Source organism: Podarcis bocagei (assembly GCF_964188305.1).
Source record: "Podarcis bocagei genome assembly, chromosome: 4".
In the NCBI taxonomy this organism is placed as follows: Eukaryota; Metazoa; Chordata; class Lepidosauria; order Squamata; family Lacertidae; genus Podarcis; species Podarcis bocagei.
The window spans coordinates 79,401,980-79,426,329 of NC_138128.1; the positions used below are offsets into that span (position 1 = coordinate 79,401,980).

At 43.6% G+C, this 24,350-nt stretch overlaps 1 protein-coding gene across 6 annotated transcripts in view; it reads right to left on the minus strand.

The window, feature by feature from the left end:
• The window catches only part of GRID1 (glutamate ionotropic receptor delta type subunit 1), a 740,600-nt gene that overhangs the window by 113,437 nt on the left and 602,813 nt on the right, over positions 1 to 24,350 (minus strand). For 5 of the 6 annotated variants that reach the window (XM_081190825.1, XM_081190827.1, XM_081190828.1 and 2 more), the window contains exons 7-8: positions 11,204 to 11,365; positions 9,693 to 9,812 (exon numbers count right to left, since the gene is read on the minus strand). In XM_081190825.1, coding sequence (XP_081046951.1) covers positions 9,693 to 9,812; positions 11,204 to 11,365 — 282 coding nt within the window. The remainder of the gene's footprint in view (positions 1 to 9,692; positions 9,813 to 11,203; positions 11,366 to 24,350) is intronic. The other variant, XM_081190826.1, reaches the window with a different exon arrangement.

Genomic DNA, 24,350 nt, shown 5'->3' on the forward strand with positions numbered 1-24,350 from the left:
TTAAGAATGGACCTCCAGAACAAATTAATTACTTAACCTGAGGTACCACCGTACTGGCTGGAAGTGAGTGAGAGAATCACACAGCATTGTGATAGCTACAGGAGAGGGAAGTCACCCAATTTCCTAGGCAATCTGGTGATTCTCTTTCTGCCGATGCTCTGACTGACAGAATGGCCTGGTCTGGAAGAGATGTAGTTTTCTTAAGTGTGGTTTTCTGTGGGCTTCACAATATGCAGGTCATATTTACATTATTTCAGTTTGAATCCTGGGTTGCTCAGCCTTGTTTCTATCTCTATGCTTCAGCCAGGCAGGAAGTCTTTCTATTTTCTGAAGGGTAGATATATGAGAGCTATTTTTCTGTGCCTTCCGCAACCAGCTTTTCTGTGCCTCCCACAACCAGCAAACTAGAAGGCCTGCTTGTTTTTGAACTTGTCCCTGAAGTGGAAAAGGCATGTACACACTGTGTTGAGGGTACTTCCAATCTGTTCCTCACTAATCTACACATTTTTTACCTGGTTGCACACATTGTGTGAGTGTGATTAACATGCACATTTTTTGTTATGTAAATAGCAGCCTGGGGAGCCTCACAATCATGGGATGGGAAGCTTAATTCTTCCCATCCCTGCCACAGGGTTGTCAGAAATTGCTTCTCTGAAAGTGCCTGGCAGATTTCTCGTTCCCAATAACAGCCTGTAGGGTCCCTTCAGAGTCCCAGCATGGTTATTTACCCCTGGGTTCTGCTCAGTGAGTTCTCAACTCCCCAGGGAGGAAATGACTCTTCCCATCACAGGTTCCTTTTTGTAATATGCTGTCCTTGTAATTTTTCTTGGGTATCTCTGCCTCGCCATTGAGGCTGTAACCTCAACCCTCTCCCTCCCATTTATTTCTCTCCCTGCCTGGTCTCTATCACTGCCAACTTTCTCTCTCTGTCTCCCTTTTATTCCATTCTCATTCATTACTCAGCTCCATCGGCTTTGTTGGTGGTAGACGTTCTCCCTTCCTTGCTGTTCATCCCTGTTCCAAAGGCCCAGTATTTGTCACCAAAGTTTTCCCACTTTTTGGCTTCTCCTCCTATCTCACTCCCCAGCTCCCACCAGGCATCCTTTATGAGGCTGCCGTGAATGTGAGGGGGTGCTCCCTGCACCTCCATGGCATGTTGCCACCAGCTCTTCACATTGCAGTTTGTAAGAGAAGCTCCCACCAGTGGCTATTAGTGTCACTTCTAGTTCAGTCCTAAATCAGTCCTAAATTAGTCCTAAATCAGTTACAAAATGGTTAAGCACGAAGTGTTCAGGACACCCCAGTAAATATTATATCCCACTACATAAATCATCACACAAATGCTGTGAAACTCCAGTTTGACTTCAGTTCTCAAGCCCTTCACTCCTATGAAGCTCCCCCCCCCATATAACTTTAACTGAGTTTCACCAAGAACCAAAAAAGGAGGCATTACGCAGTACATCCTTGAATAGCCTCTTCTGCGGCTTATGTTTGGCCACTTAGCAGCTCTAGTGGGAGTTGAACAATGGGGAAATGGCACACTGGGAGATAGTGTTTAACATAAACACCATCTCCAACTCCTTGAAAGATTCGGTGTCTCTGAAAATTTTTACACATCACTTGGGAAGACAGGCAAACTAATACCAGTGTACTGGAAGAAGCAAAGATCATCAGTGTCAAAGCAATGGTTCTTCAACATCAACTTTGTTGGACTGGTCATGTTGTGCGGATGCCTGATTATTGACTTCCAAGGCAACTACTTTATTCCGAACTTTAAAATGGAATGCGTAATGCTGATGGTCAACAGAAGAGGTTTAAAGATTCTCTCAAGGCAAATCTAAAAAAAATGTAGTATAAACACCAGCAACTGGGAAACACTGGCTTGCGAGTGCTCCAATTGGAGAACAGCCTTTTCCAAAGGTGTCATGGACTTTGAAGATGCTCAAACTCAGGATGAAAGGGAGAATTGAGCTAAGAGGAAGGCACATTTGGCAAACCCTCACTGTGATCAACTCCTGCCCGGAAACCTATGTTAAACCACAGAGCCTTGGACTTGCTGATCAGAAGGTTGGCGGTTCGAATCCCCACGACGGGGTGAGCTCCCATTGCTCGGTCTCTGCTCCTGCCAACCTAGCAGTTCGAAAGCACGTCAAAGTGCAAGTAGATAAATAGGTACCACTCCAGCGGGAAGGTAAACGGCGTTTCCGTGCGCTGCTCTGGTTTCACCAGAAATGGCTTAGTCATGCTGGCCACATGACCCGGAAGCTGTACACCGGCTCCCTCGGCCAATAAAGCGAGATGAGTGCCGCAACCCCAGAGTTGGTCACAACTGGACCTAATGGTCAGGGGTCCCTTTACCTTTACCTTTACACTGTGATCAACTCCTGCCCGAAACCTATGTCCCCACTGTGGAAGGACGTGTGGATCCAGAATTGGCCTCCACAGTCACTTATGGACTCTGTTAAAACTGTGTTTATGGAAGACAGTCTTAACATATTGCTCCCACTCCCTTTTCCTGAAACTAAATAGTTCTATGAGCTGCACCCAAACCCGACCCCACCCACTTCCTAAGCTGATATCAGTTTTGGAAGAGGATTGCAAATTTGGGAAAGGACACAGGAGGAAAGAATTAAACACCTGAGTGCTTCTTTCCCAGTTGGGCTTCTAATTAGTTAAACAAAACCCATGGGAAATTCTAATACAAGATCCCCTGTGTAGTATCTTGAAAAATGTAACCCTAGGATTACACACCTTGGGAAGGAGCTTTGAGGCCTGCAACTGATTTTTATACTGAAAATGAAAGCTTGCCCATAACCACTCACCACTTTATTATTGCAGAACTTATATGAGCATTTTCTAAAAAATTGTGGAGTTTATTTTGCAATCACATAGCCAAACTGGGAAACACTTTCTGTTATAAGTCCCCCCCCCCCCATTTCATACCACCATCCCCCTTCTGGTATATCATGATTTTCATTTACGATCTCAGTAGATTTTCAACTATCTAGGGAGTGTCACAGTTCGCACAGCAGTAAAAGGAAGCACTTAATTATTGAAATAAGCTAATCTTGTTAGCATTGCCGTGGGAGGATCATATCTCCAAAGAATTCAATAACAAAAGAGATCTGCTAGTATGTACGAAGACTAGGTGGCGATAACTAGACCTCAGCGTCAAATCTAACACTTTGAACAGTATCAGTGTCTCCCTCAGCTGGCAGGCACAAGGTATGCTTGGAAGAAGTGGTGATTGTGTAATGGGACTCCCTGGCAGCACTTTGGAAAGATGGTTGGAAGTTTAACCCCTTGTCTCAACCATCTCCAGAAAGTGGCCCTCTCATAATAACTCCCTTCTTATACTGGCTCATAACTGAGCATGGAATGTGGTACACCTTTTGGAACCTCACACCACATGGTCATGATTAATATAATTTGGGTACCAGCAGAAATACAGATGCAAATCAGAACCAAAATACCTAACATGAACTGTCACCACTAAAGCATACATGCGCGTGCGCGCGCGCACACACACACACACACACACAGGGCGGGTGGGGGAGAGGGAGAGAGACTGCTATATCATCAGCTTATCTTGAACTACAAGCTCCTAACTGAACACAACTGAAAAATGCAGAGGGATATTGAAGCCACTGGACACATAGGTCAGTGACACAGCACATGCTTGATATGCAGAAAATGTCCCAGATTCAATCCCCGTCAGCACCAGTAAAAAGGGCTTCAAGTAGCAAATATCAGATAACAAGGCCTCAATCATACCAGCTTCACCACACTTAAAATGAATGTTCATCCCCGGCAATCAAACTAGTATGATAGAGCTAGCGTTGCTCAGAAGTACAAAAATACAAAATGTTATTCGGGGGAGGGATGCAAACTGAAACATGGCCAACCTTTAAAATTAGTTGCTTTCTGAATTTTTCAATGCAGCTTTCCAGTACAACAATGAAAATGGTATGTAGTAAGATGTGCTAGCAAGGTTATGCTTAAAATTCTACAAGGAAGGCTCAAGCAGTATGTGGACCGAGAACTCCCAGAAGTGCAAGCTGGATTTAGAAGAGGCAGAGGAACCAGAGACCAAATTGCAAACATGCACTGGATTATGGAGAAAGCTAGAGAGTTCCAGAAAGACATCTACTTCTGCTTCATTTACTATGCAAAAGCCTTTGACTGTGTTGACCACAGCAAACTATGGCAAGTTCATAAAGAAATGGGAGTGCCTGATCACCTTATCTGTCTCCTGCGAAATCTCTATGTGGGACAAGAAGCTACAGTTAGAACTGGATATGGAACAACTGATTGGTTCCAAATTGGGAAAGGAGTACGGCAAGGCTGTATATTGTCTCCCTGCTTATTTAACTTATATGCAGAATTCATCATGCGAAAGGCTGGGCTGGATGAATCCCAAGCCGGAATTAAGATTGCCAGAAGAAATATCAACAACCTCAGATATGCAGATGACACAACCTTGATGGCAGAAAGTGAAGAGGAATTAAAGAACCTTTTAATGAGGGTGAAAGAGGAGAGCGCAAAATATGGTCTGAAGCTCAACATCAAAAAAACAAAGATCATGGCCACTGGGCCCATCACCTCCTGGCAAATAGATGGGGAAGAAATGGAGGCAGTGAGAGATTTTACTTTCTTGGGCTCCATGATCAGTGCAGATGGTGACAGCAGTCACGAAATTAAAAGACGCCTGCTCCTTGGGAGAAAGGCGATGGCAAACCTAGACAACATCTTACAAAGCAGAGACATCACCTTGCCAACAAAGGTACGTATAGTAAAAGCCATGGTTTTCCCAGTAGTGATGTATGGAAGTGAGAGCTGGACCATAAAGAAGGCTGATCGCCGAAGAATTGATGCTTTTGAATTATGGTGCTGGAGGAGACTCTTGAGAGTCCCATGGACTGCAAGAAGATCAAACCTCTCCATTCTGAAGGAAATCAGCCCTGAGCGCTCACTGGAAGGACAGATCGTGAAGCTGAGGCTCCAATACTTTGGCCACCTCATGAGAAGAGAAGACTCCCTGGAAAAGACCCTGATGTTGGGAAAGATGGAGGGCACAAGGAGAAGGGGACGACAGAGAATGAGATGGTTGGATGGTGTTCTTGAAGCTACCAGCATGAGTTTGATCAAACTGCGGGAGGCAGTGGAGGACAGAAGTGCCTGGCATGCTCTGGTCCATGGGGTCACGAAGAGTCGGACATGACTAAACGACTAAACAACAACAACAACAAGATGTGCGTTGAAGGTGTATACGTGAGTGAAAATAACATGCAGAAATGCATTAGATGTGGGGAGATTGCTTTGCAGAAATGTGTGTATTAGGCAAAATTGTATACAAAAATGTGTATGCTAGAGGAAATGCAGGTGAATTGCACAAACTCTGCTGGAAATTTGGAGAACTGAATTTAAGATGGGGGGGGGGAGAGAAACTGAAATTGGCAGATTCTGAGTAAGTAGCAACTTGATGTTTTTAAAGCACTATACAGTGGTGCCCCACAAGACGAATGCCTCGCAAGACGGAAAACTCGCTAGACGAAAGAGTTTTCCGTTTTGGAGGTGCTTCACAAAATGAATCTCCTATGGGCTTGCTTCGTAAGACGACAATGTCTTGCGAGTTCCTGCTGGTTTTTTCCCCTTCCCCCCCTTTTTCTAAGCCGCTAAGCCGCTTATCAGCTGATCTGATCAGCAGATAAGACGCTAAAAGCCGCTAATAGCGCTAATCCGCTAATCCGTCAATGGGCTTGCTTCGCAAGACGAAAAAACCGCTAGACGAAGAGAATCACAGAACGGATTCTTTTCGTCTTGCAAGGCACCACTGTATAACCTCTTTGATCAGAGGTTATGGTAGGCCTTAAAAAAAATAATCCAGGCAAATACAGTGGTACCTCAGGTTAAGTACTTAATTTGTTCCGGAGGGCTGTTCTTAACCTGAAACTATTCTTAACCTGAAGCACCACTTTAGCTAATGGGACCTCCTGCTGCTGCCGTGCTGCTGGAGCACGATTTCTGTTCTCATCCTGAAGCAAAATTCTTAACCCGAGGTAATATTTCTGGGTTAGCGGAGTCAGTAACCTGAAGCGTACGTAACCTGAAGCGTATGTAACCTGAGGTACCACTGTATTGTATTATCTTCAAGTTTCTGAAAAGAATTATATCCAGTTTTACATGGCATATGCCCCAAACATTATGTCTTGTTTTTAAAACCAGCTGCTTCACCAATGACAAGATTTTGTTTAAAATAGTAACAGGAATGAAAAGCATCAAAAAGCAAGACTTCAACCACAACCAAGCGAAATCACAAACACTACCAGAAGTGATTTCTGCAATCTGCTTGGGAAAGTGCTAAGGGAAACAGTAAGGCTGATTCTAAGAAACAGATGATATTTAAAGAAAATGAAGCTTTTTTTAAAAAAATAAATGTTTGAAATGACACAAATGAATAACCAATGATAAATGTTATCACTGGAAACAGAATGTTTCTTGTAAAATAAGGCATGTGTGTGAGATGGCAGTTTTGCCTCCGTTCTGGATACCTTGAGAAACAACTGATAAGGCTTGCTTTAAAAATGAAAAGAAAGCACAATGTTGTGAAACGAAACTAGTAGAAATGTGTACAACGGAGCTGCATCATACACACATTTAATTGATGTAAATTCAACTATACGCATTTGGCTGCAGCTCCCACAAAAGTGTCAAGGAACCCTTTTGCTTCCCATGTCCTTCCTTCCCTCTTATAGGATCCCATTGGGGTGGACTTTGGTTTTCAGATTTCAATGGCACCCTGTGTGAGACCAAAATTTGGTGCCCCCCCACCTCTTGCCTTCCTTTCTGCTGAATTCACTATATCATAGTTGTGACACCCTGCAGTGCCCCCTAGGCCTGGCACTCAGGGCAGTGGAACCAGTCGCCTGCCCTCTGATCTCATTTGCCAGTTCAAGGATCCGTTCCAGCCTTTTCATTCTGCCTCAACGGGACCTGCTTGACGTTGCCTCTATCTGCCTACCTTCTTCCTCCTATTTTGTTTTAAATCCTTTCCAGGATTCTTCCCCCTTTTGGAAGGTCCTTTCTGCTGGTCACTTGCCTGTGGAGAGGCAGCAAAGAGATGGAGAAGGAGAACCCAAGGTTCTTGAAATATACTCAGAGTCGAGAGTGGATTTCATGCTCTTTATTCAGCTCCTAGTGGTGAGAAGGAATGGAAGTTCCCCCAGAATGTCTGCTTTATATACATTATTTACACAATGGGCCCCATGTAACTGGCTAATTCCGGGATTCTTCTGTAGGCCAATCAGGTTGCGGATTCCCTTCCACCTGGAGCTGGATTGGGTGGCTCCTGTGGACCAATCAGACTGCTGCATTCTGGATCCTATTATTCTAGGACCAATCAGACTGCTGCATTCTGAATACTATTGTTCTAGGACCAATCAGACTGCTGCATTTTGGATCCTATTCAACTCAGTACATAACAGTTCTCCTCACCCCATGAGAGCTAGCTAGTAGCCAACATGTACCAGAGCTCCACCAGCCAGAGGAGAAGGCAGGGAAGCCCTTCTCTCCCTTCATTGATCCACGCAGTTCCTGCTCACTGGCCCCGAGAAGGCCCAGGGACTGAGGGGGGCACTGTCGGCATGTAGCAGTGACCCCAGCCAGATGAGGAAGAGTGAGTAAGCTGGAAGACTTCCCTGAGCCCAAAGTTCAAGAGTGCACTTTGGGGGCAATTGAAGATAATTTTGACTATACATGATTTTCAGCTTACTTGCTGACTTTAGAACCTAACCAAGACGTATTATAGAGCATTGGTCTCAACTGGTTCGTTGGAACCTACAAGTGGATTGTGTCCAGCCTAATTTGAGTCGCACCTGAATAGTAATAGTAATTTAGTATTTGTACCCCGCCCATCTGGCTGGGTTTCCCCAGCCACTCTGGGCAGCTTCCAACAAATATTAAAAATACATTAAAATGTCACACATTAAAAACTTCTCTGAACAGGGCTGCCTTCAGATGTCTTCTAAAAGTCTGGTAGTTGTTTATCTCTTTGACATCTGATGGGAGGGCGTTCCACAGGGTGGGCGCCACTACCGAGAAGGCCCTCTGCCTGGTTCCCTGTAGCTCAGCTTCTCCCAGTGAGGGAACCGCCAGAAGGCCCTCAGCGCTGGACCTCAGTGTCTAGGCAGAATGGTGGGGGTGGAGACACTTCTTCAGGTATACTGGGCAGAGGCCATTTAGGGCTTTAAAGGTCAACACTAACACAGCACATAGCCATTTTATTTTCCTTTACTGGGCGTGGGTGGAAGAGCAGATGGAGATACAGGCACTTTGGAGAATAAAGGGGTGAGAACAACAATCGCAGTGAAAATAAAGAGAACCATGAAAATTTTCAGTGAAAAAAGGCAATTGGCTTTGCCTCAATTCACCCTTAAACTTTACTTGAATTCAGGACCTTAATTTATGTTCCTCTCCTCCCCTTCCATCAGTCTCCCAACTCCTCCTTCTCACAATGTCCTCATTCAAAAACCCATCAGCACAAGTTCAATTAACTGCTGAGTCTTTTGTTTTCTGGCACAGCCTTTCTTGAGATATACTTTCGTTGCACAACAACTAAACCACAGACTCCATCCCCTCACACCTTTCCCACTAATTATTGATTAATTCATTTTGCTTTCACGTAGCAGGTTTTCATTTCAGTAGCTTCAGATCCCAGAAGACACCGATTTCCCCCCAACAGCAGGAGCCTAATTCTGTATGGATTTCTCAAAACCAAAATGCAGCAAGGCAGACAGCTACATACACAATGAAAAAGTTACACTCAGGTTCCAAGCAGATTGACAAATCATTCTATTGCTTGAATCTCTATCAGGCTTCACCTACTTATGCATTTCCTTCTAAGACCCCAAGCTACACGTTACACTGTGGATATATGCAATGATAGATGGTTGTGTCTCTGTTGCAGAGGACCCTTGGGAACAGACAGTTTTACAGGGTAGAAGAGAGGTCCAGAGTGTGTGACATCCTTTGCCTACCTGTGATTTCTCCCTGAAACATCCCATATTGCTGTGTTTCAAAGAAATTTTTGCCCTGATCAAGGTGGTTCTTTTTTAAAAAGGCAAGAGACACAGGCTAATGTTAAACAGCTGAAATGCAAGAGCCCCACTCTATTGTATTTGATTTTTAAGAATATGTAAACTGCCTTGGGGAACAGAAATAAAATAAATTTATTTCCTCTTCTACATAGTCATATCTTTCTTTCAGTATAACACTCTGTCTCTGCATTGAAAGATTTTACAGGGACTAGAAATAAAATATCACATTTTGTTTCCCAAGTAGGACAGGTCTTAGTTATACCAATTATACTATAATTCACCTGGAAATACCTACAAGTAGAGCTTAACATTTTCACAATTATGCTCACTGTCTCAGTGTTGGAATATTTTAAGGAATATAGCACATTTGAGAACAATTTTCTGGACTCCATCCTGACAGCCTAAAATTGTTATCTCTCAAGGCTTAGGTGTGTGAGAAATTAGAAAATATTATTTCCACAGCTAACGACTTTAGTGCTGTGAGGAAGATCAGTTCCACCAGTTGTTCTAAAATGGTTGCATTATCCCTAGGAAATTAGAATGTAACTCTCCTTCAGTGTGAACAGAAAAGCAGAAAAAAAGAGAAAACATTGTTACCCTCCGCACATCTTTCCCGAATGTTTCACTGTAGCTGGTTCCAAGGATTTCAAACTGGACGTAGGGGTTGGCACCATCTTCTCTGAACTCCATAACACCTGTGAGACCAGTGATGTGACCCTAAGGAAACAAGGTCATCAGTTTTAGCACATTTATTATATAGGTCACAAAAGTAGCGTAATGAAAATGAAAGTTGCATCATGTATCATAAGCACCACAAATGCCCAGAATAGTCTACAAACACAAGAACCCATTTTCTAAAAATAGAACTCATTTTCTAAAATAGAATCAATTTTTAAAATAAATAGATTTTTATGTAAATTGTACATTGTATGATCTTAATCTACATCAATGAAAAATAATAATCCTTTTTTTAAAGGAACCCATTCTGTAAAGAAACTAGAGAATGTTGGCAAAGACCATTTAATACTCATAAGCACCTGTGGGAGATTTAACACACACTAGAACTGCCAAAAGAGCAGAAAAATATTTTATTTGGATCTAAAACAGAATTCTGCTGGGGCCTTGTGCAGATATAAGCCATACTTGGCATGTCTGGATAATGTTGGGGACTGACCACAACCTAGAACACAAAACCACAGTTCTCATTCTTCATGCCTAGAGTTGCAAGTAAGAATGGCATGACTATTCAAAGCTAGGATGCTAAATTCAAGCAGGGCGCAGCAGGCTGCCTCCAACTGGGGTTCTTACCCTACACTTGTCCTCCCAGTTTCCCCTTCTCCTAAGAAAAACAACTTACCTCAGCTAAGTAGAAGGGGGTAGAGGGCTCCAATCATGAAAAGAGACACCTGGCTGCTAAATCCCATTATCCCCAGCAGCAAATGACACTCCAAGGTCATTTGCAATCAATGAGAAGGCTTATGGCAGCAGCCAACACTACACAATGTGATGTTTTCTGCCAGGAATCATGGGGCACAGGCCCTTCTCATGCCACATAAGGGCCTTCGCCACTTGTTATTTCCTCCTTCCACAAAGCTTTTGTTTTGTTGTTTCTTTTATATTAGGAAAGAAGGGGACTGGTGGGTGGGGCAGGGCAGAGGTGATACAAAGCCCAGATAGGTCTATGTCGGCATTCACAAAACCTCTTGCAAATTCTTCCCTTCTTCTCCTGCGCTTGTGCAGGAGATATAGAAGCATGAAAAGCTGCACCAACAAGTTAAAGAACAGTTTCTACCCCTGGGCTGTGAGGCTGCTGAATGGAAGACAGCAACATTGCAGCTGACGTTTGGGTTTGGTGGTCGTACGACAGCACACAGAGTGTAACAAGGACTGGGAGATTAGGGGGGGGGCTCATTTAATCTCACTGTAAGCAAGTGGTACAGTGACAATAAAGTATTTCCATTCTATTCTCCCTGAATCCTGGCCAATGTGTTCCCCAGCTCACCCTCCGTTTTCCTCCTGATCCTGCCATGCCAAAGCAACGTGACTTCATTGGTAAGGAAGCTTGCCTGCTCAGTCTGCCCGCTGGGTTTCCATTTTCCTATTCTTACCTTCTTAATCGTTTCCAGCATGGAGCGGCCTCCGTTCCAAGGCTTGGTTGATTTCCTCATGCAGTTCAGGCTTGCCATGCTGTGCCACTTCCTGTCCTCCAGCTTTCTGTGGAAGGCGTTGGCCAACATAAGCACACTGTCATAGAGATAGAGGTTGGAGACCTGAAAACAGGGACAAAACGTAATATAGATATGAGGAAATTGTTAAAGAATCCCCAGTATGTTTAAGGGTATAGTGGGGTATGCAAAACCAAGCATGGAACTGATTCATATTTAAAGCAATAGCAAACCCATCATGTAAATAATTGTTGATTACCTATTTTGCTGTGGTTTCACAAATGACAGCAAGATACAGAAGGAATCAGCACTCTGGTAGAGCGCATGCATTATATGTAGAAATTCTGGGTTTTACTAGAATAAACCCATTGAAATTAATGGACCTAACTTAGTCAGGTTCTTTACTTTCAATGGGTTGACTCTGAGTAAGACTCTTGAGTAAGTCAACTGTGATTACCATCCTCTGAGTTTAATACCTGGCATCTCTCCATACCTAGAATCCCATATCTCTGTATTTTCTTCCCCAGATGAATTCAATGCAAAATGTTCATTCTTCACCAGGTTAGGCTGCTGACACAGAGCCCATGTAAATCTGCAAAGCGGATCCTCCTTTTCAAGTGTCTGCGTTGTGCATGTGCCAGGGCACCCCCCCCTACACACACCCAGGGGAAGGGGAGGGGGTAATCCCGAGCTCACAGTGACCCCGCGATTGCACTACTGGCCTGTTGGCCAATCAGAGAGTGGTGGCGTGATTGTGGGGGCCTTTAAAAGGCAGTGGTGCATTGTCAGGGCTTCATCTGGCTTCATGCCACTGAACACCAGCCCACCTGTCCTAGTTTTAAGTGTCCACTTTGGCCTTGCTCTGGACACCGGTTGGCCACCTGTTTTGGAACAGGGGCCAGGTAGGATTTTTTCCCATTTGGCAGATTGGCACTGGCCATTTGGTTTTTGCCTACCTCTTAGCAATCATCACAACTTTGTAAGGTTAGGTGGTTAGGCATTGGCTTATTGTGATGTGGGGGAGGGGAGATGCAGCCATCACCTGCCCCTCCAGGTACAAGGGTATTCCATTAGAGAAATTCGTGGGTCTGGATCTCGCCCAAAGTCTGATTGAGGGGCTAGGGCCATGCCAGGACCCAACAAGAACCCCGGGGTGAGCTTCAGTTGGTTGCCATTGACAGAGCTCCCTCTTTTGGTGGTTTACCCTTTCAGACTTCCTGCAAGGCTGGCAGTTATAATTATTGCCAATGCCTAAGCCAATACCGGGACACGGGTGGAGCTGTGGGTAAAACCTCAGCGCCTAGGACTTGCTGATCGCATGGTCGGCAGTTCGAATCCCCGCGGCGGGGTGAGCTCCTGTCGTTCGGTCCCAGCTCCTGCCCACCTAGCAGTTCGAAAGCACCCTTAAGTGCAAGTAGATAAATAGGTACCGCTTTATAGCGGAAAGGTAAACAGCGTTTCCGTGTGCTGCGCTGGTGCCGGTTCGCCAGAGCAGCTTCGTCACGCTGGCCACGTGACCTGGAAGTGTCTTCGGACAGCGCTGGCTTCCGGCCTCTAGAGTGAGATGAGCGCACAACCCTAGAGTCTGTCAAGACTGGCCCGTACGGGCAGGGGTACCTTTACCTTTAAGCCAATACCACTCACATTTCTGTAATCAATAAAGTCGTGGCCTAAATTTTGCCCATTAACCTTTAAACTAAAATTCTGTGTCAATGTGTTTTTATTATTCCTGGGGGTGTGCCCCTGGGCCTTGATGCACACGTCTCTCTCTCTCTTTTTAACCTCAGTCACTCTCCAAGCAAGCTGATATCTGAGTTTGCCTCTAACACCTTGAAAGCATGTCTAAAAATTACCAAGACAAAACTGACGGCAGATTAAATATGATTATTTTAAGAGCTCTGAATTGTGACTTGGCCTTAGAGGCCCATTTTTGCATCCATGCCCAAATTATAGCAAGGGCAGGAAACTCTGATTGCCCTAGACTTTTGATGCTATTGCACCAATATCACTAAATCTGAGAAGGTAAGCTCTAGGAGACTCAAATCAGAGTGCCAATGGAGCTGCAAAAATAGCCAAAGTTTAACCTCAGGGGATTTGAGTCTGCAGCTCATTATTCTACCCAACTCCAGTTTTTGTCTCTTCATACCACATTTCAAAAGCCAACGTTCAAGCAAGTATTTGTCATTTAGTTGGACTCCCCGTTCTCCTTTTATACTGAGCTTCTCATCGGGGTTCTGTAGCTCACTTAAAAGCAAGTTTTACGCATAGAAGGTGAAACTATACCACTTTGTTTAATGTACCGAAAGTGAGAGACCGGATTCCTTCTGCTCCCTGATGAATTCCATTTCACACCCACACTTCATATTAGTAATTCATTGTAGAGTTGAGTTTTAGTAGCCAGCATGAAATGCACTACACATACTCTCAGGTTTGAACTGTTCTATTATAGTTCTGGAGAGAGGGAAGTCACAGCATATATAACATGTGGTGCCTTTTCAAAAATTCTTCATTTTGAAGACTTTTCATTCTGAACATCTTCTATTTTGAAAGATGGATATATATATATATATATATATATATATATATATATATATATATATCCTTGCCAAAAAAACCTGCTGTTTGAGGATGCAGACAGCTTGCCTATTTTTCATTTCCCTCACTGTTTGCAGCAGGGATGGGAAATCTGTGGCTCACAAAATGTGGGGGACAACAGTTTCCACAGTCGCTGGCCTTTGGTCCTGATAGCTGAGGTTCATAGGGGTTGGAGTCCAACAACATCCAGAGGCCCACAGGTTCCCCATGCCTGGTTTATGGTATTTAGTATGTGTGCTCTCACTCATGGCCTCTAGGTTTTTTGTTCATTGTTAATGTGCATGTTCTCTTTAAGGGAGAATCCACTTCTCTCTCATATGCCTGAAGCATAGGTACAGTGGTACCTCGCAAGACGAATGCCTCGCAAGACGAAAAACGCGCAAGACGAAAGAGTTTTCCATTTTTTTAGTCGTTCCGCAAGACGAATTTCCCTATGGGCTTGCTTCGCAAGATGAAACGTCTTGCGAGTTCTTGCGAGTTTGTTTCCTCTTTCTTAAAGCCGTTAAGCCATTAATAGCCGCTAAGCCACTAAGCCGTTAATAGCCACTAAGCCGCTAATAGCCACTAAGCCGCTAATAGCCGTGCTTCGCAAGACGAAGAGATTCACGGAACCGATTAATTTCGTCTTGCGAGGCACCACTGTATTTTCATATGTTTAGATGGGCAGGTAGAACGGAGGGGCAGATGTTAGTGGAAAATAGAACATCCCAGAGGTCCTAATAGTGACAAGAAGTGATGGGCAGGGAATCCAGAAATCAAATAGTAGAAAAGGTGGGTGCCTTTGACGTCGCTATTGGCAGTGCATAGGGTTGCAACTGTATTACACCAACACAAGAAGCACAGCTGTAAGCAGCTGCTTATAGGTAGGAAACCTAAGCAGAAAATTGGGGACCCAATAAATTTCAAATTGAGAAAATGAGCAAAAAGCACAAGGTAGGGAAAATAGTACACACTATTTCCTATCACATTTCAGACCACTCTGATCCTTTGTCAGGGAAATCTACAATTTAAAAATATTTATAATTACAGAACTGAGTATTTCAAGCTTAATAACCAATCAGTAAAAATCATGACAGCCTTAAAACAAGAACTGTTCAAAAAAAAAAGTTTAGAAAAGATACATAAATTCAAAGTAGAGATACACATCACTCAAACTCTGCATCTTCCACCAGCGACTACTAAAATCACTCCACACGGAAAGGCCCCTTCAAACTTTGCAGTTCACTGCACAGAAGGAAAACAACACCGCCACAAATGTGTTTCCAGATCAGGGTCAAACTAATTTCCCCCAGTTCCCTCCCATGCTTTAGATACAGCAAGAACCTTTCCAGCTACCTTTCCTCCTTTAAACATGACATTCAGAATTCCACATTGCTGTCACTTCAAATCCCTTTCAGGGGCCCCATCCGTTACGGACTCATAGAAGTGAACACGTTTCCCTCACACAACTCTCTTCTGGTGTTAGAGAAGATATTTACAGTATCACACTTTTGCTGCCAAAAATGGAAATGCTGTGAAGGAGGAAAGGGGGGAAGCTTGCTCATATTTGTTACCTCAAGCACCACCACAAATCTCAATTTGCTGTGAACACCCACTGCACATGGAGGTGCATGATAACAAGGAATTCATGTAAATTCCTGAACCGCTATGCAAGGCCTACCCTGGTGGTCTCAAGACATGAGAAAAGAGGAAACTGAAGAATTATCTCAGGTGCAGTGTGCCTCGATTGGTAGAAAAGGAGTGCTAAGGAGAATATAAAAACAAGGTCACCACTTTTGATTTGGGTTTACTGGGTTGTGCAGCACTGCTGATTTTTCCTCGTTACACACTTGGGAGAAGGAATACTTTGTTTTATTCAGACAATTTGTTTCCTGCCCCACATCTGGAGGTAAAAATAACATTTCACAAAACCAAACACAATACACTAAGATGCAAGAGTAGAAATGGCCGTTAAAACCACCTCAAGTGAAAGCTTAGAAATCTGAGCAAAAAGGCAGGTTTTAACCTGGTGCCTAAAATTGCCTGAAATATAGTTGATTTCAAGGGGGAGGAAGTTCCAAAGTCAGGATGCCACAATGGAGAAGCCCCTTTGCTACTTTCAATACATTTCTAAATATGTACATAAGAACAGCAAGACAACCCTCTCCACTGTAAGACCCAGGGAACTTTTACTGGACACATACAAATGTACTTCTTACTACTTTTGCATAATGCATCCTGAAAGAATTGGTGATATTGTCCATCTTCATTATAAGCCACGTCGTTTGAGTATCTTTTCAGGAAGCTCTGGTAGTATAATATGTTCAGCAAGTAATGTCAAAATGAAGACCTAGTGTTCATGGAAGGAACCCCCCCAATGTAGCTCTTCACCATGCCAGAATCACCTTGTTTGGAAACTTGGTCAACATTGCCACAAGAAGTTCCCTTTCATATGTTGAACTGCAGCTAGAAAAGGAGGTGCAGGAACTCACCATGAATTCGTCCCTTCTTTTCTTATAATGGCAATGGTGCCCACCTGAGAGGGGCCAGAACTGAGTGTCAGTGAGTTCTGGCTGAAAAAATAGCCCTGAGTAAGGAGATTTGTTAGAACAGCCCCCATCCAGTGAAGGTTACATGAAAAGGGCCTTCACTGATGCATTAAGGCTGCAATCCTATACTTCATTGCCTGGGAATACACCCCACTGAACACTGGGATTTCCTTCAGAATATACTTGCTATGGGATGTTTCGCACATTAATGAATAATCCCAGATCAAACACTTCAGAGAAGTTTTGGTATCGTCCAGTGTTGCCTAAAATTGATGCTCATCACTGGAGCCACTTCACACCTTAAGCTCCAAGTCAGAAATTGCTGAGGAATGAAGGGAAATCAAATCAAAATCAAGTGTATGTGTGTAGGTCAACCCCATACAGGGTCCATTCCAAACTAGGTTAAAAGGGGACTTGGAAATCCAGGAGGAAATTACTGGTATGGTGAACTGTCAACCTCACCCGGCAGTCAGGAACAAAGAGGATACAATGGTGAAAAGGGGAGAACCGGCCTGCAACTTGGAACGTTCTACTGCTGAGCAAGTTCAATAGATCAGGAACAATTTCTTTCTTTCTTTTATTGGAAGTTACTCTTTCAAACTTTCTGTTCCTTTAATCAAAAAGAAACATCTTTCAGGAGAATAAGGCAGCTCAGCAGGAGAATGACCCAGTATCATACCTATGGCAGGTTCAGAATAGTCAGCAAGGCTAGGTATCGAGTTAGGCAAGAGGACAATGGGGAGAGACACAAACTAGGAAAGCAAGCTGATTGCCAGATGCCATTGCTTGAATAATGCGTTCTCAGGCTGAGTATCCCGAGACTTTCAGTTGCCAAGCACACTCCATGAGTGGACACAACTGTCATCTTTCAAGACTGTAGCAGATGGAGGTAACTGAAACACATGCCACTCTTCCAGAGGCAGAATTTTCTGGAGAGACTTAGACAGGGGCGCCGACTTATAAAAAACATTGGGGGAGCCCGCGAAAGCTCATGAATAATAAATAAGCTCATGAATATGCAGATAAAGTGGCACCGCCTACTCGTGAGCGAATAGGGGAGAGCGTGCTGTGCCTATTAATCAGCTCCGAAGGAAATTGGGTGGAGCTTTTGCTCGGGAGGGAGGGCAGGAGGCATGCAGCCCGACCCTGTGCATTTTGGGCTGGGGGAGGGGTGGCGGTGGCGCTCTGCTGGAGGGGCGCCCGAGATTATTGCGGGGGCGGAGCCCCCCAAACGAATTTTTGAGGGGGCTCGGGCCCCCTCAGGCCCCATGGAGTCGGCGCCTATGGACTTAGAGCCATGTGTATTCACATAGTAAGGTATTACAAAATTCTACTATATACTTAAAGTTCAAAGAGACAGAGTCGAGCCAAAACAGAACTCATCCTGCCTCATCTGTACAAAGTTTGTGGGAAGGTTATATGATGCTGGATGCTTATTGAGCATTCATTCTGATTTGTTTGTGGGGAAGCTAGATGACATCTTATCAAGGAGTTGCGACCCCGCACTTTGCAATGCTTTTGATCCTTTTGATCACTTTTCATCCTGCAAAAAAGTCAATTTCTTTTGGAAGCAGTTTTGCACACAAATGCTTGTAAAGTGAGCTTTAAAATGACCTAGGAAATGAGAAAGCTTTAGGCAAAAATTTGGTCCAATGTTTCAAACCAATATACATGAGCATCAACTTTCCTTACTTCAGCTATTCCCCTTCCAAGTTGTTCTTTTCTTCTTAGACCCCTCCTTTCTGGTTTTACCCTTTACTGTTTATTCTCCTGGACCAGTCCCTCCCAATTGTCTCCCTTTTCTAGGCTGTGTTCTAGAAAAATCACAAAATTGGAGAGATTGATGGCACAGCAGGCTTTGGAAGCTAGCAGTAGCAGAGAAGCTTCCCCATCAGGTTTTTGTGACCAAAGGGCTAGAAAAAGCAGAAAGCAGATTTTGTTGTGTCAAATGGCTTTCTTGCTTATCCTACATAAAAATAAAACAACGAGTCCCCCTCTACCCCCAAAAGTATGTTACAGTTTGGAAAAATTAAAAATCGCCCAAGTCAGAAATAGATGAAGTTTTTGGTTGACATACTTATGGGATCAGCATTTGCAGACTGAAAAGCGTCTTCTTTTGTTGTATTTGAAACAAAAGAAAAAATGATGTACTGTTTGCACTCTGTAATTTGAATTGTAATGTTTCTTTATAAAAAAGAGGGGGGGGGACCAAAAGAAAAAAAGGAAGAGCAAAAACAAAAGAGCCATTCAAATAGATTCAGTCCATCTCATATGACAGTGAGGTTTCTCCTTTTTTAATACAGCTATTTTCTGCTACTTTGTCCATTCTAGTTTTCAAAAGACTCAAGTGACAAGACTTACAGTCCTTTCTTTCAGCAACTCTTTCACTATTTAATGGATCACCCTGTCAGGGAATTTTCACCAATACTCAGTTTTCATTTCTTTTTTCTTCATTTTGCTCTTTTACACACAGTTATAACTCCCTGAACAATTTCTCTCTGTCTCTGTTGTTCATATCTTTCAAGTAACAAGTGTCCTTCAGTTACTTGCATAAACCCCCCTCCACACAGAATCAACATCCTTCTGAGAGTAACAAAAGATTTCTAGTAATCACAGGACACAAATTCAATCTCAACCGTGTCCCTTAGGCAAAAAAACCCCAACAACCCCTGATTGACAAAAATGACTTGGCTTCTGTTTCTGAGAGCAGACTGACAGTCATTGGGTTATTCACACAAATTCCATTCCTGTCATCATCCCATATCAAACCACATTTCTCCTTCACATATTTGCAAAGCACTGTGAAAGGCACGTCCACATGGCTGGACCAGTGGCAGAGCTTCATGCTCCAGCACCGAGGGTGGAGAGCAGGTGGGGGCAGGGTGCGTGTCCCGGAGGCGTGGTGTGCTGCCCACAGGGGCAGGGGGTGCGTCCTGGGGGCAGGGTGTGCCACCTGTGGGGGCAGGGTGCCCAGTGCAGGCAGGGGGCAGCTGCGATGGCACCCTGGGGATCGCGCTGCCGGGGGCGGTGCACTCCCCCCCCAATCCTCTTCCTCCACCAGTGGGCTGGACCTCATAGATGATGCTGTCATTTAAAAAAGATCAGGCTATTTAGCCAACCTATGTGAATTCTCTTTAAATAAGTTAGGGGAGTGGCAAGAAGCTATTTTATAGGGAAGCAGCTTCTACACTGTTCCAGTAAAGAATGACACACACACACACACACAGAGAGAGAGAGAGAGAGAGAGAGAGAGAGAGAGAGAGAGAGAGAGAGAGAGAACACACATAAAAGGTACAGTGGTACATTGGTTCTCGAACATAATCCTCTCTGGAAGTCCGTTTGACTTCCGAAACATTAAAAAACCAAGGCGTGGCTTCCGATTGGCTGCTGGAGCTTCCTGCACTCAAGCAGAAGCCGCGTTAGATGTTTGGCTTCAGAAAAATGTTTGAAAACGGAAACACTTACTTCTAGGTTTTTGGCGTTCGGGAGCCGATTCGTTCGTCAACTAAGCCGCTTGAGAACCAAGGTTCCACTGTACTAACATACGTTCCAAAGACCCCAGAATTAACTCCCGAATCAATCCATGGACTATTAACTTTGATGAAAGGTTCTCAGAGGGGTTGTACATACAGCAATATTACTTCTAATGTTAACTAAGATCTAACATGGTGGAGTAGGAGAAATATATTCTTTCCCTATTCCTTAAGAGATATTCAGAATGGACTACAGCAGTCAAGATCAAACTAACAGACTGCTCTTATAAACATCAGGAACTGTTTGGGCAGGCAGTAGCCATAGTAGTGACTGATACAGATATGACTCCCTGGTGCTATTGAAACATCGGTCCTTCCAAATCCCTGCATAGTGCAATTTTGCAATGCTGAAGTCAAGGAGAAGAGCAGAGCATCGGCAAAAGGCTGTGCTGGCACTTCTGAAAAGGGCAGCAATTACTGTCCGGTATCAAATCTTTCATTCTTCAGTAACGTTGAAAGAGTGGTGGCATTTCAATTCCAGGCAGTCTTAAATGAAAGTAATTACTTAGATCCATTGCAATCTGGTTTCTGGCCTGGCTATTGGATGGAAACAGACTTGATCACCCTGGTGGATGACTACACCAGGGAATGGATGGGTTGAATGTAACCCTCTTTGTTCTTCTGGACCTCTTGGCAGCTTTCAGTACCATTGACCATGGTTTCCTCCTAGATCACCTTATTGGATTGCCACCATTTTTTATTGGCTCTGGGCCTTTCTGAAAAGACAAACCCAATCAGTGGCGCTGGGAGACTTCTGTTCCGCCTTTGGTCTATGGAATACTGTATCTCAAGCTTGTTAATATCTACTGTACATCAAGAACGTTTTGTTGTTGTTGTTGGCTGTGCAGACTATAGTTCAAAATAACCTTACATCTACAACAAACCTGTAAAGTAGGTCATATTACAGCTCAGGGTGAATAAGGTCTGAAGCTATTGGCTTATGTAAGAGCACTCAATGCACATTAAAAGAGCCTGCCCATCTAGTCCAGCAACCTGTTCCCAAAGTGACAAATCAGATGTCTATGACTTCATGGCTAAGATTATGTTTGAACTAAGAACTTGTAACTCAGCTCATAGCATGTGTGTTTAACTGCTTCAATCCCCCAGGGTACTATACGTGCTTTTTTATATTTTGGGTTTAGATGGAGTAAGGTCAGCTGCCTCAGATCCTTTCATCCCATATTTTAAATAAAAAAACACAGAAGAACAAACTGAGTTTAGGTAAATCAGTTCCTGCAAGAACACACAAAATGTGAATAGAAATAACATTTTTAAAAAAAAAAAACCAGAAGCACAGAGCTGTGAAATTGTTTTTCAGTAATAACTGAAACCCTACACCTTAGCTGGTAAATATATTATTTCAGGGGTAATGGATGATCTGCATTCACACAGCACAACTAATAATAGAGCAGGAGTCATTTTGAAAATCTGTGCTCACAACAGCATATTACCCTTATTCTGTCTAGGACAACTTACTCGCATTCTAGCAGTGCAACACTGTGTGCTTCTTCTTGCCTCCAGGTCACATCACTGGTGACTTCCAATGATGGCAAGACGTCTGAACTTATAGGTCAATTGTCCATTAAGAAGAGATTAGTCTCCATTGTGGGAAGGAATGTTAACGTGACACGTATTTCCAGTTCAAGTGTGCGAGAGATGCTGCAATTGACTCCCAGGTTCAGGATAAACAGTTGAGGGCCCTCAGCCAGAAAGTGTTGGTTAGTGTTTAATAGCTCATATATGTTATTCAATAGAGTGAAGAATGGGACAACCATTTTCCTAGCATGCAGTACATATTCAGGAATTGAGTAACAGACTTGCTCTAGACTTAGCTAGTTGCCTCCCCCTAGAGGAAGAGGCACACAGTCTGAGACTGCTCCTAGAGTCGTCACTCAGAGTTCAAGTTGTTTCAGTGGTTCATGGTGCTTTTTGCTGGCCCACCAGCTACAACTGTTCCTGGAGAAAGAGAGCCTGGCCACAGCAGTCCATGCTCCATATAAGCTCCTAGTTAGACTACTGCAATGCACTCTGCTTGGGGCTGCCCTTGACAATGACATGCAACTTGCAGATAGTGCAAAAGGTGGAAGTGAGTTTGCAGTCCAACACCAATCCTAAAGGAATTGAACTGGCTGCCAATATGCTTCCTCCCCACTTTCACAGTGTTTGTCATAATGTTTAGAACCCTGAATGGATTGGGACCATGATACTTGAGAGAGCACCTCTCACTACATATTCCTGCCTTAAAGTTAAGATCTGGTGAGATGGGAGAGGGCTGTCCTCCACACCAAATTAAAACCTGGCTTTTTACTCAGGCATTTGGCCTATGGTGAGAATAGCTTAGAATATGACTTGCTTGTAATGTTTGCTGGCACTCAGCATTTAAGATTTTATACTGAACATGACTATTATTGGTTGTGCTTCATGTTTTTTTTGTTTGATTGCTGTATCTTGCCCTGAGATCAACTGATATTTATTTATTGCATTTATAGACTGCCCTATACCTGGAGGTCTCAGGGCTGTTCACAGAATAAAATCAAAATATAAAACCACAAAATACATAATCAAAATAAAAACAACAACCCAATAGCTCCACCCCCAAAAAAACCCACTTTTTTTAAAAAAAAAAAGATATAGCTTGGATTAGAGGTATGTTAATAAATTAATACAGTGTGGAAATGTAATTGTCTACCCTGAGGTGTGCCCCTGCCCCACTGAAAGACCTTGACAGATTTTGAATCAGGGTGGAATAAATCCACATAAAGGCAAGCTTTGTCTTGACAGAAGACTCTTCACCTAACTCGTGTGCACTTGCTTAAATGTCAGAAGAGAACCCATGTGCATATACTTGTAGGTTCTCTTTAGGCATTTAAACCAATGCATGCTGCTGCTGTCTGACACACATTGTTCTAGCCAGATCAAATGTCTGTAAACCAAAGCCAATCTGGATCCCAAGGCCTAAAGTCTAACAGGGGTGAGAAGGTCAGCAGGGCAGAAATGTTTAGCGTAAAGAAGATCCATAGGGTAAAATGATCAAAGTGAGAGTGCATCCCAGAAACATCTGCAACTCATAGAAAAGTGCCACTCAAACATAAACCAGTGTGTGGCAGGTTGCCATGGCAGGGTCTCTGTGTGTGATGAAGCAGGGCTTCTACCACGATTCAGAAAGTAGTAACATGCCTCCCAAACTCATTCTCTGCCATCCCATACATTTACCGTCAAGACCTTCCATCAAAATCCTCCCACTTGAGAGATTTGGAACAAACAAAACCTAAATTTATTTAAACATTTGGCTTCATGGCTCCAAATGAGGGCCAGAAGACAATGCTGGCAAGAGATCTGATGGAATAAGGTAGGCACTGCACAGTCAAGGCACACACAGTTTAGGAGCGATGTGCTCCACTGTCTGAGTTTTATGGACAGTTTTACTAGCCTTGTCAGACAGAGCTTTACAAGGTTTGTCACCAATAAAGAAAACCTTTGGGTGCTGTTCACGAGGACATTCAGAACCAAGTAGCTCCGGCAGAATTTTAGCTAATTCTATCAGATTAAAGTTAATATGCTGTGACCTAAACATTTTTTCTTTATTGGCTTATATTCTAAGTAGTTGCATTTATTTGCCCCAATAAATACTACCCTAAGAAGATGGCAGAAATCTGTTTGCTTACTATAGCAAAACAGAGCCAGCAACAGCTAATAAGAAAGGGGGCCAGGTATTATTTATTACTACATATTAAGCTGATTTGATGACTACTGGACATTTCAAAAGGAAACAACAAGACCGAAACACTCTTTCCAATCTGGCAGAGAAAGCAGTAAATGTTTTACCATTAACATTCTAAGCAACATCTGAGGTCTGGCGGGGGGAGCAGTTAATATAATCATCACTCCTGTCCTACTGCTTCAGTTGCAACTGGGAGCAGGAAGACTGAGCTGGTGCAGAATCACCAATGGCCCAAGAGGAGGTGCTTTGGCTCCAGCAATGAGGTGGGGTGGGGAAGTAACTTAAGAGCCCCACTGGGTCACACCAAAAAGCTTTTCTAGCCCAGAATCCATGGCGGTCAACCTGGTGTATATAGGAAGCCCACCAACAGGAGATTGGGACAATAGTACAGTGGTACCTTGGGTTACAGACGCTTCAGGTTATGGATGCTTCAGGTTACAGACTCCACTAACCCAGAAATAGTACCTCGGGTTAAGAACTTTGCTTCAGGATGAAAACAGAAATCGTGTGGCGGCAGCAGGAGGCCCCATTAGCTAAAGTGGTACCTCAGGTTAAGAACAGTTTCAGGTTAAGAACGGACCTCCAGAACAAATTTAGTTCTTAACTTGAGGTACCACTATACTCTTGCATTAGTGTTCCTCAGCTACTAGCACTTGGAAGCAAATTGCCTCTGATCTTGGAGGCAGCATGACCACTAGCCACTCGTAGCTATT